The sequence below is a fragment of the Diabrotica undecimpunctata genome, chromosome 4 (assembly GCF_040954645.1).
Source record: "Diabrotica undecimpunctata isolate CICGRU chromosome 4, icDiaUnde3, whole genome shotgun sequence".
In the NCBI taxonomy this organism is placed as follows: domain Eukaryota; kingdom Metazoa; phylum Arthropoda; class Insecta; order Coleoptera; family Chrysomelidae; genus Diabrotica; species Diabrotica undecimpunctata.
Genome location: NC_092806.1, coordinates 99992616 through 100004496, shown reverse-complemented (window position 1 = coordinate 100004496; position 11881 = coordinate 99992616). Strand labels below are relative to the sequence as shown.

The window sequence follows — 11881 nt, the reverse complement described above, 5'->3', positions numbered from 1 at the left end:
TATGTATTCGAGACTCCAACGTCGCCAAAAATGCTGACACAATAACTGGATGTGCTGATATCTGGTAAGACGGTTTACCCTTTCTTCAGTAATGTTGCGGTCTGGACATGCAACCAATGGTCGACCAATTAAAAAATGAGCAGGAGTTAATGGAGTATAGTCGGATGGATCGGATGATAGCGGACAGAGCGGACGGGAATTTAATATAGCCTCAATTTGATTTAACATAGTATTGAATTCCTCAAATGTAAAATGAGTGTTTTGAAGAACTCTCTTTAAATGGTGCTTGCAACTCTTAACACCCGCTTACCAGATTCCGCCCATATGTGGTGAATACGGTGGGTTGAAATGCCATGAAATAGCTTCTTGAGTATATGCTTTCTGCAAGGTTAGTTCATTATTAGAAAGAAAAGTACCTAACTCTTTAAATGCCCCAACAAAATTAGTTCCGTTGTCGGAAAATATCTTTATAGGCTTGCCCCTCCGTGCAACAAATCTACGAAGAGCAAGTAAAAATTCGTTTGCTGAAAGACTTGAAACAAGTTCCATATGCACCGCCTTTGTAGTGAAGCAGATAAACAAGCTGATGTAACCTTTAATTATAGAACCACCACGCCCCTTGTGCGTTTTGATATTGAAAGGTCCAGCATAATCTACTCCGGTATAGCTAAAAGGACTAGACAAATTGAGGCGCTCCTTAGGTAAGTTACCCATCATAGGTTGTATGGTCTTTGGATTAAATCGAAAACAAGTGAGGCACGATTTAACTGTTGACCTAGCGAGTCTTCTGCCCCCGATGGGCCAGAATTGTTCTCGGATAGTGGCTAACAAACCCTGAGGACCAAGATGCATTAATCTATAGTGCTCAAATTGAAAAAGAAGCTGACAAAACTTGTGCTTTGAGTCTAAAACAATAAGATGAATTTTATTAAATTCATAGGAAGAATTGATCAGACGACCGCCTACCCGCAGAAGTCCTTTATCGTCCAAAAATGGGTTTAGACTAGCTAGTTTGCCCTTAATTATTGATTTGTTATTGGTTAAGAGTGCAATTTCATTTGAGAAAGATTCCTTTTGTGACATTCGAATTAATGAATGAAAAGCTTGATCTAATTCGTCAATGGAAATAGGAAATTTATTAAGAGATCTTTTCTCCTTATCTGAGCGCAGAGAATTTGATTTGAAACGAAAACACACAGCAACCACTCTTTTTAAATGACTAAGACGTGAAAAGCGCTCAAATGGAAATAACTTTGAGGCAGTGGCCAAATGAGTGAAATTCTGTTGCTTTAATTCTGGTAGGTCTAAAATATAGTCGAACTTTGAGGTGGGCCAAGAGGATTCATTCAACTGAAGCCATGGAGGACCTGACCACCATATCTCGTGATTCAAAATATGGCTGGGAAATAGATCTCTGGACAAGATGTCACATGGATTGTCACGTGATGATACGTGTCGCCATTTGCAATTGGAAGTGAGAGATTGAATTTCGGATACTCGATTACTGACGAATGTGTTCAGTAAATTTGGACTGGTGCGAATCCAGGATAGTACTATAGTAGAATCCGACCATAAAATGGTTTCGTTTATTGTTATTCTCAAAGATTGCTTCACTTTATTGAATAAACGTGCTAACAAAAGTGCTCCGCAAAGCTCTAACCTAGGAATGCTAATTGTTTTTATTGGAGCTACCTTTGACTTGGAGCAAAGTAAATGAATGTGGACCTGATTGTCATGATCTAGACTACGCAAATAAATGCACGTCCCATATGCAATACTAGAGCTATCGACAAATCCATGAATTTCAATGTATTTGTAATTCTTGCATATGGCATGCCTAGGAAGATTGACTTGACTAAGCTGGGCTAATTCAGATTGGAATTTAATCCAACGTTCTGCTAAATCGTTTGGAATGGGTGCATCCCAAGAAATCTTCTCGAGCCAAAGTTTTTGCATTATAGTTTTGGCTAACACTGTGCATGGACCTAAAAGTCCTAATGGATCAAAAATCTTGGATATTGAAGAAAGAACAGATCGCTTCGTAGGAATTTTATTGATGGGTAGTGTTTCCACCTCAAAATGTAGTAAATCCGCATTACATGACCATGTTAGTCCAAGCGTTTTTGCCTTTTCTTCTGGATCAAACTTCAAAATACATGCATCGTTTGAATGCTGCAAGCCATCTAATACTTTATTGTCATTAGAATACCATTTTCGTAGATTAAAACAACCTGCCTTTAAAATGTTTGAGACGGTTTGACAAATATGTTGGGCGTCTTCAATAGTGTCTGCTCCAGTAAGCATATCGTCAACGTAGAAATCGCGCAGAATAATTTCCGCTATCTCGGGAAAAGTTTTTTCATTGTCTGTGGCGAGTTGGATGAGACATCTTATTGCTAAGTAAGACGCACATGCTTGTCCGTATGTAACGGTGTTTAGAACAAATGTTTTTATTGGTTCGGAAGGATCGTCCCTCCATAATATTCTTTGTAAGTTTTTGCACTCATCGTCAACAGTAATCATGCGATACATTTTCTCGATGTCCGCTGTTACGACATATCGGTGCTGACGAAATCTAATTAGTATTGAAAATAGATCATCCTGTAAGGTAGGCCCGACGCATTGAATATGGTTCAAAGACAACCCTGATGTGGTCGGTGCTGAACAGTCAAATACTACTCGTAGTTTGGTAGTCAAACTTTGTTCACGAAGCACTCCATGATGTGGCATATGGTATACAGGATGAGGATAATCGTTTTCTTCTATCGCAGTCATGTGATTAAGCTCTTGGTATTCTTGCATGAACTGAACGTACAATTCACGGAATGATGGATTTCTTTTTAGTTTTCTTTCAAGGCTGTAGAATCTCTGTTCTGCTTGAACCTTGGATTCACCTAGTGATTCTGGTGACTGCTTTAATGGAAGACGCACAATAAATCGACCGTTCTTGTTACGACGTGTATTTTCCTTGAAGTGCTCTTCACAAAATTGCTCTTCAGTGGAGAGAATCTTCGTAGATTGGCATTCCTCCAATACCCAAAATTTTGCTAATTGCATTTGCAAATCAAAATTAATGCTAGTGCTGAGGTGGCATCTGATATTGTTTAAACTAGAGAGGCCGACCTGACCCGATGCAACCCATCCTAGATGAGTCTCTTGGAAAACGTACTGGTTGATTTTGATTTGGTTGGGACATAATAGTTGCCAAAATAGATCTGCCCCAATTAAAATGTCAATAGGTCTAGATTCGAGAAACTTAGAATCTGCTAGGATAATATTGCTTGGGATATTCAAGGTTTCATTATCGACAAATGTTGCAGGTAGATTGCTAGTTATTTCCTTTAGAATAAAAAATGTAACACCAGCCTTAAAATAATGATATTGTGATTCTATACATATATTGCACTTTCTGGAAGAACAAGAAGTCTGATTGCTGATGCCAGTGATAGAAAGATTGGTAGCTTGACCCTGAAAACCTAAGAGATTGAAGAAGCGCTCGGTTATGAATGATTTCTGAGAACCTGAATCTAGAAGCGCACGCGCAATGTGATATTTACCCCTCGAATCTGCTATTTTTACACAGGCAGTTGATAAAATTGTTTGCTGCACAGAGGGCAATGCAGTTATGGTAGTTAGAGAAGTGTTATTGTTTGCTATAGTTTCATTGTTTTCATGTTTATTACTAGAGATTTCCTCATGAATAAGAGTATTGTGCCATTGCTTACATTTTCGGCAAGGTCCTAGTTTGCATTTAGAACGAATATGGCCTGTTCTTAAACAGTTTAGACATAATTTGGCTTTATTGACAAAATTGCGCCTCTCAAAAATAGAAAGCCTAAGAAATTGCTCACAGGAATAAATTGAATGATCGTCCTTGCAGAAAACACAACCTTTGCTAGTACCGTTAAACTCGCTTGTAGAAGTAAAACTTCGAGCATACCCTTTAGACCGTTGTTTGGCATCGAATTTACCCGATTTCTCTTGTATTGAAGGCTGCTTTTCAATCTTACCCTCTATTTTTTCTAAATAGTCTGCACGATCCCTTAGAAATCGCTTTAAATCGCTCCACGTTTCGTCTTGCATCTCTTTAGTATGTTTTTCCCAATCACGTAAAATATTGTTGTCAAATTTAGATGTAATCATATGAATCAAGAGTAGATCCCAATTGTCAGTACTTTTATTTAAATTCTCTAATGCCTGCAAATGATTAGAAACTTCATCAACCAATGCTCGTATTTTGTGTGAAGTTTCTTTGCTTATTGTTTCTATATTAAAAAGTGCTTTTACGTGCTTGTGAATTAACATTTTAGCCCTATCGTATCTTTCGCATAGTGAGTTCCAAGCACTGTTGTAATAAGAAGCCCCGAATTTAATTTCTTTAATGACTTGTGCCGCGGAACCTTCTAATGAACCTTTAAGATAATAATATTTTTTCATATCGTCCAATTTTTTGTTGCTGTGTATCATGGCTATGTAAGTATCGCGGAATTCGATCCAGTCCTCGTAGTTACCGCTAAATGTTTTTAGATGCATTGGAGGCAAAGAACTCAAATTTATATTGTCATTATCAGGAATATTGCTTGAATTTGAATTATCGTATTTGCTTATCAAGTGTTTGGCTAGTGCCACAGAATCGAAATAATTATTTTCGAAAGTGAACCTTTCGTTATCCTGAGTTTGTTGTAATTCTAGTTCTCCCTCAGCACTGATATCGATATCGCTTTGAATACTATCGAATTCCCCACATAATGGTTCTATCTTTTCTAGTCTTAATTTTAATTTTAAAATGTCCTGTTCTGAAATATTTGCCTCATTTGCCATATTGTTAACTATGCTCGTAAAGCTTGATAGTTTAGAATTTAGCGATGTGCGGCGCGAAATGAGTTTTTTCAGTTCTGCTTTCATGTTTAATCGAGTGCAAACACCACCAAAGATCGTTTAAATATAGTGTAATGTTAGCTAGATATGTTTGAAAAGAAAGAAAATAAAAAATATTTTAAGTTGAAAATTGATTCACCCTGTATATTGAATTTTGCAGTAATTTTAACCTACTTAAAATAAATATCGTATTTGAGGTGACTTTAATATAGTTCAAACTTAAATTTATAGCTTTATTTTCAAAACAAATAAATTAAATTAATGAGGCTATAATAAAAAATGTTATTGTTTGGAATAGATAAAAAAGGATCGCTCACTTACCAATTTGCCGGTAAAAAGTGTTTGTCTTTCTTTTCTTGGCGTCGACACAACCGTAGAAACTTGAGTTTCAGCCTTTCTATAGTTCGTCAAGAAATGTTCCATCCGCGCTCGTTTGGACCAATAATGTTTATTGTATTGTAACTAGGCAAAATTAAAACTATGGTGGACTGTAAAACACTGGCTTTAATGCTGTTTAAAACAAAAACATTGCCTTTTGTAAAATGAAAACTTATACGAATTTATTGTCGTTTACCGAAACTGCCTCACTGTTTGCTGCTTGATGTCTATTAGTCTCTCTTCCCCCTTGTCGTCTCTTCGGTGCGCGCACTGCTGGGTGAAGACACGCACACTGTTGCCAGTTGTAATAAAAAGTCTAATATAATTGTTTGCGGCGCAAACAACAACTATAATACGCTTAAAATCGATTATGCCTTTACCCTCAAAAATTATCTGGTTAAATATATTTAAAAGTAATTCTTTTGCGTTATCTGGCAAATTTTGTATCATAGGATATTTGACTGCATCATATCCTGGTGAGGTACTAACGCGATTATCAAGGGCAAACTCTAATTCAGCTCTTGAAAAGGTTGTTAAGAGAAAATGATTCTGATCAGATGAGAGAGTTTCAGATGGTATTACATCTATCTGGTTATTTACGTAAGGTGGAGCTATTTTATCAAAAAAGTCGTCTACCCATGTGTTACTTAGAGGCAGTGGAAAGTTAACTTTTTTCCTGTTCATTTTCCTTGCTTGGTTCCAAATAAGACTAGATGGAGTTTGTTTATTTAATTTTGAACACCATTCAACCCAACTTTGTTTGGCCTTTAATTTTAGGAATTTTTTGACACGAGCATTCACTTCTTTGCATTTACAAAAATTTTCAAGAGAAGGATTTTTTTGTAGTTTACTAATGCTTTCTTTCTTTCCGCAACGGATTCATCACATTCCGAATCCCACCACGGAGCGGGAGTACGTTTACATTTAAATGATTTATATTGACAAATTGATTGTTTAGAAGCTTCATTTATACAGTCAATAAGGAAATTATATTTTTCTTGCGTGTCTGAGTAGGCGTGAGGGTTGTTAGTTAATAAGGTTTCAATTAATTGAGAGTATAATGACCAATTGGCTTTTTTAATGTTCCACTTACTGCTGGGATAAATGATATTCGCATCAGTTCTCAAGATATCGATTACAACCCTTATAACGAAGTGATTTGATCCCAAAGTATCAATATCTACAGACCACGAAATTTTATCAAAGAGAGAAGGTGAGCAAAATGTGACATCAATCATGGAATCTGTGTTTCCTGGTCTCGTTTGGCAAGTTGGTTGTCCATTATTCATTACCACATAATCTAGATTCTGAATTGTCTCCACAATTTGATGGCCTGTTTTATCATTTTTAGATGAGCCCCACAGAGAATTATGTGCGTTCATATCTCCTCCAATGATACAAGGGTGTTTTAATTGAGAAAATAACGTATCCCAATCTTCGGTGTTAGTTTTAGCTTTCGGACACCTATATACAGAGAGTAAAGTTAAATGACTTTTGTTATAGTTGATTTTAATACCACAAGCAAGCAATTCTTTATTATAATTTTTTTTAATTTTTATGTTTTCAAAGGGAATACCAGTTTTAATTAAAATAGCAACTCCGGAATAGCCGTCATCCCGATCTTCGCGTATTACATTATAACCTCTATAACTATAAACAACATCCCGTTTAAACCAAGTTTCACTTATTAAAGCTATATCAATATCTTCGGTTATTAAAAAGTTGAGAAGGCTGTTTTTGTTAGCAACAGCTGATCGAGCATTCCATTGTATTATTTTGAGTTTAGCTTTGAAAGTAATTAGATTAGTTATTTTTTAAAAATATTATCTAAAACATTATTAATACCTTTGGCTAACATATTGACATCAAGTGATTTTGCCTGTTCTAAACAATTAATATTTTGAATAAAATCTGAGAAAAGAATTACTAAAGAATCTACTAATTTATTTTTCTCATTGTCTACGGTTGAAAAACTTTCCTTGTTTAAGGGTGGTAAAGGTTGAGATGGTCCAAATCTGAAAGGGATGTGAGGAGATGTAGGATATTCGGAAGTTGGAGATAATACTTTTCTTTTTTTATTTTCTCTATATTCAGTGCTTGATTTACTACAACTTGGTTGACTAATATTTTTGGTTTTCTGTAAATGAGGCCTCAATAGGTTGGAATAAGCAGGTTTATTAACTTCAGATGTGTTAGTTAATTTTGGAAACTCTCTATCTGAATTTGACAATATTTCAAATCTGTTATTACAAATAAGACCAGAAAAAGAAGAATCGTTTAAATTTTTGGCCTCCAAATATGAAATTTTATGTTCAATCATGATATTTTTTATTTTTTTTTTGATGTTCGAAAAAAGGACAGTTTTTAGAGATCGATATATGCTTATCACTTTTACAGTGTATGCAATACATTTTTTTTTCATCACATGTATGTGTGTCAGTTTTTATTTCTCCACATCGTATGCAGTATTCCTGTGTACCTTTACATTGTCTAGAAATGTGTCCAAATTTGAGACATTTATAACATTGAGTAACTTTACCTAACAATTTTTCGACTTGAAAATATACATAATTAATTACAACATAGTTTGGTAAACAATTGCCTTCAAATGTAATTATAACATTACGTCTAGGTACATATTCTGTATTTCCATCTTTTTCTATTTTCCTGTGCATTCTTTTAATATCAATAATTTGTGAACTAGAGGTCATATATCTTTTCCAATATTCAATGTTATATTTGGTATCGACATCACGTATCAGCCCTTTGATTTCTAAGAGGTGATTGGGAATGTACGCCTTTAAATTATCGTCTTTTAAATGACTATTATTGACTAATTTATTTGCATCCAAAATAGATTTGAGGATTACTTTAACACGGTTTCTTCCTATACTTTTAATTTCCTTAATATTGTCGATCTTTAATTTTTGATGTAAAATATCACCCACAACCATAGGGTGCAATCGGCCTATATTCTGATCATTGGTCTTTTCAACATATACACAACAACTTTGGAAGTCGTAATTATTAGAATTAATATTAAAAAGTTTTACTTCCCTTGTAGCAGGGGAAACGGTGGTATTAATTCCTGTATCCATATTTTGTTCACTAACACTAACAACTTCAGCAGTATTTAGTTCGCGCATTGGCGTCTTATTGGTATTCTCCCCCATCAGGGGAGAATATTTTCACTTTTTATCACTATTTTACAATAATATGTAAATATTTTTAAACACCACGAAAATTAAATATTCTAATTGTCACAAAAACTGGGAGCTTAATGACTTTATCGATAAACACGTCTACTCGGTATCAATGTATCGCTTTGACTGCATTTAAAAATTGAAATATTGAAATTAGACAGTAAAAAATTATAATTTTAAGATTGATTTACAAATTATTATAATTTAAATTTTACTACTTTATGAAACAAATATTGTACATTATAAAACGTAGCAATCGAAACATCGGAACGTACATTTGTATAATAAATTTTTCAGTGTCAATGCATTAAAAAAATACTAATACATAAAAATTGCCTTTTCCAAGCTTATAACAGACACTAACTTAAGTTTAAAAATAATTAAAGCAAGTAATATAAATTACCACCATAAAATATTTAACTACATTAACCAAGTATTTGTGAAATTTCGGGATGACTAAATTGATTGATATTTAAATAAATTTCAAGTTCCAAAACGTAACTGCTGTAAAATTTAAAAATCTACGACTAATCAAATTATTGGCAACATCGGAGGAGTTTAGTTGTGTACGGGGAAGAATACATACGGATCCCAAAAGTGTTTTACCGTATTACGGAGTTCATTTAATCCTACGTGATGGTCGGAGTCTACATAAAGCGCTACCCAGATAATAATATACACGGTGTATATTCTCCTGGAGTTAGTATAATACCGTTTTAGTACGGGGCCCACATTAACCGCTAGATCTATATATATACATATATATATATATATATATATATATATATATATATATATATATATATATATATATATATATATATATATATATATATATATATATATATATATATATATATATATACAGTGATGAGTGTCTTACCACCCGGCTGTTTAACGTAAGAGATAGAAAACACAGTTACCTTGTAAAATAAAAAAGAGATTAAACTCGTAGAGGTGAGAAATAATCGATAGAAACCTATAATTTACATTACATTTTACATTACCACTATCGATAGTCTCACCCCTTTAGACGTTAGCTTCGAGCTAAATGACCTCGGTCATAATTATTATGTGTAACGTCGTATGTGTGACGTATGTATTTCCATTTTTTAACTTCGCATAAAGTAAAAACTGATTGACCACAATAAAGCAAAAATGTGAATAAAATAATTTAATTAATAATGGTTATTTAATCTACAGTTTTAAATTATTAACCAAGAATAATTTCTACTATGATTTGAACAGCAGCAAAACAATAACCCAAACTGTCATTTAATAATTATAAAAGTCTGGTGGATCAGAGTTCAAGGCACGATGTTCTCATCCAGGCGCTCAGGGTTCGAATCCAACATGGAGGTTTTACTTTTTTAAAAATTAAAATTTGAAATTATGCAGATATTATATCGTTTTGCTTTAAATCACTTAACATTTTTTATTTCAGTCTTTATTAGCAGTGTTTATAGTAAAACATGAAAATCTTATTGAAAAAACAATGTCGTACTTTCGAAAATAAAGTAAAATTCTTCATTCAAACATAAAAGAACGTTCTAAATAAATGTACTTACAAAAAATGTTTAAATAGGTAGAAATTCTATAAAAATATTCTAAATAAACGTATTTTATTCTAAAGAAATGTATTTACAAAAAATGTTATTGTATGTATTTACAAAAAACGAATAAGCCTCCATTAGCAGCAGAACAATAATCCAATCTATTATAAAAGTTTCGTCTAACATTAGTTAATGTTTCTGGACTAATACCTCTCATTGAATCAACGATCTTTTCTCTTAATTCTTGGAGAGAATTAGGCCTATCGTCTTCAATTCCATATAGTTTGGACTTGATATATCCCCACATAAAAAAATCACAAGATGCAAGATCAGGTGATCTTGCAGGCCAAAAAATATCTCCGTGACCACTAATCAATCGATTAGGAAAAGTCACACTGAGATATTCACTGACGATGCGAGAATTATGTGCACGAGAACCATCGTGTTGAAACCATATGGAATCGAAAGGTATTGGTAAATTACGAAGGGCTGGGACAATTTGATTTTGCAGAAGCTCCAAGTATTTCCGCCCAGTCAACATACCGTCTATAAAAAATGGACCAATGACATGATTCCCTATTATGCCTCCCCAAATATTTACTTTTCGAGGACGCTGGGTACGAGCGACATAAATCTGACGAGGAATTCCTCGAGGCCAATACCGAGCATTCATTGAATTGTGACGGCCGTGCAATGAAAACGTACATTCATCGGTGAACAAAACGTTCTCTAAAAAATGTTCATCTTGATGTGACATTTCCATTGCAGTTTGACAAAATTCTAAACGTCTATATTAATCCCCAGGGAATTGTTCGTTGGATTTATGAAGTTTATAGGGACGGTATCCATGTCTTTTCAAAATTTTACCTACTCTAAATCTTGAAATTCCATATTGTTCTCCGAGACGAGATGTTGATTGGGTAGGATTTTGCTCAATACTTGCACAAATCAAAGTGTTCCTTAGTTCCAAATCTGGAGTTACCTTTTGGTAACGTCTACGAATTCCTCTTGGAGCGAACACTGATCCATAAGTAAAAAAAATTACGGATAATAGACTGAATTGTTGATCGTGCTGGAGCCGGCCTATTTGGAAACATATTTACAAATTGCTGTCTAATCATGTTGATGTCTGATAATCCATTATCCATTCACATGCCAGACAACAATTTACACTTTTTCCTCGACCGTTAAAACCATTTTTACGAATTGTTTTTTCAATAAAAAGTTTCTGTTTACCGTGCAAAAACACTTCTCGATATGTTATTATTTGATGGCTGAAGGCTTGATGATTTGGTTAGCTGTAAAGCAGGCAGCTGTTCGCGCGCATCCATTCAAATGTTGTCAATTGTTTTGAAAATTATTAACTGTACAGAGGAATTGATATTAACACTGAGAATTTAGTGATGGATTTGACATTAAAAAGTCTTCACCGGATTATTTTGCATTCACAACTAGACTGTAAAACTGGAATTTAATTTGAATTATTTTGTATTTCTATTTTATAACATTGGAATAAGAATAAATTGTAAATAATGAGTTTTTCGGAAACTTGTTACCTAATATGTATCATATTTTTTATTATTTTTTGATTAAATAAAACAAAAATTTTATCCTTGGTGTGAATTAAACCCCAACCTTCTTGTCAATAGACCACGTCTCTAACTATTACACTAATTCCACATACAATAATTGTTTTCGGACAACATACCTACCTTTAGTTTAGTCAAATATTTCAGTTGAGTTATTTTTAGTATTAACTAACTTAAAGATTTATAATTTAAAATCGCTACTAATTAATGTTTTTTACTATAATATATCTTAATTTATTCAATCATTTATTCTAATATTCGAAATTATTAAAATAAAATA

General features: G+C 33.6%; 1 protein-coding gene across 1 annotated transcript; it reads right to left on the bottom strand.

Annotated features, from left to right (window-relative positions):
* Positions 1-306: 306 nt before the first annotated feature.
* Positions 307-4905, bottom strand: LOC140438841 (uncharacterized). The gene has a single exon (XM_072528485.1). The coding sequence runs from the start codon at positions 4903-4905 to the stop codon at positions 307-309; it is 4599 nt and encodes a 1532-aa protein (XP_072384586.1).
* Positions 4906-11881: the final 6976 nt, after the last annotated feature.

Excerpts from the sequence above, each read along its gene's own strand:
- LOC140438841 (XM_072528485.1), bottom strand. The coding sequence starts at position 4,905 with ATGAAAGCAGAACTGAAAAAACTCATTTCGCGCCGCACATCGCTAAAT.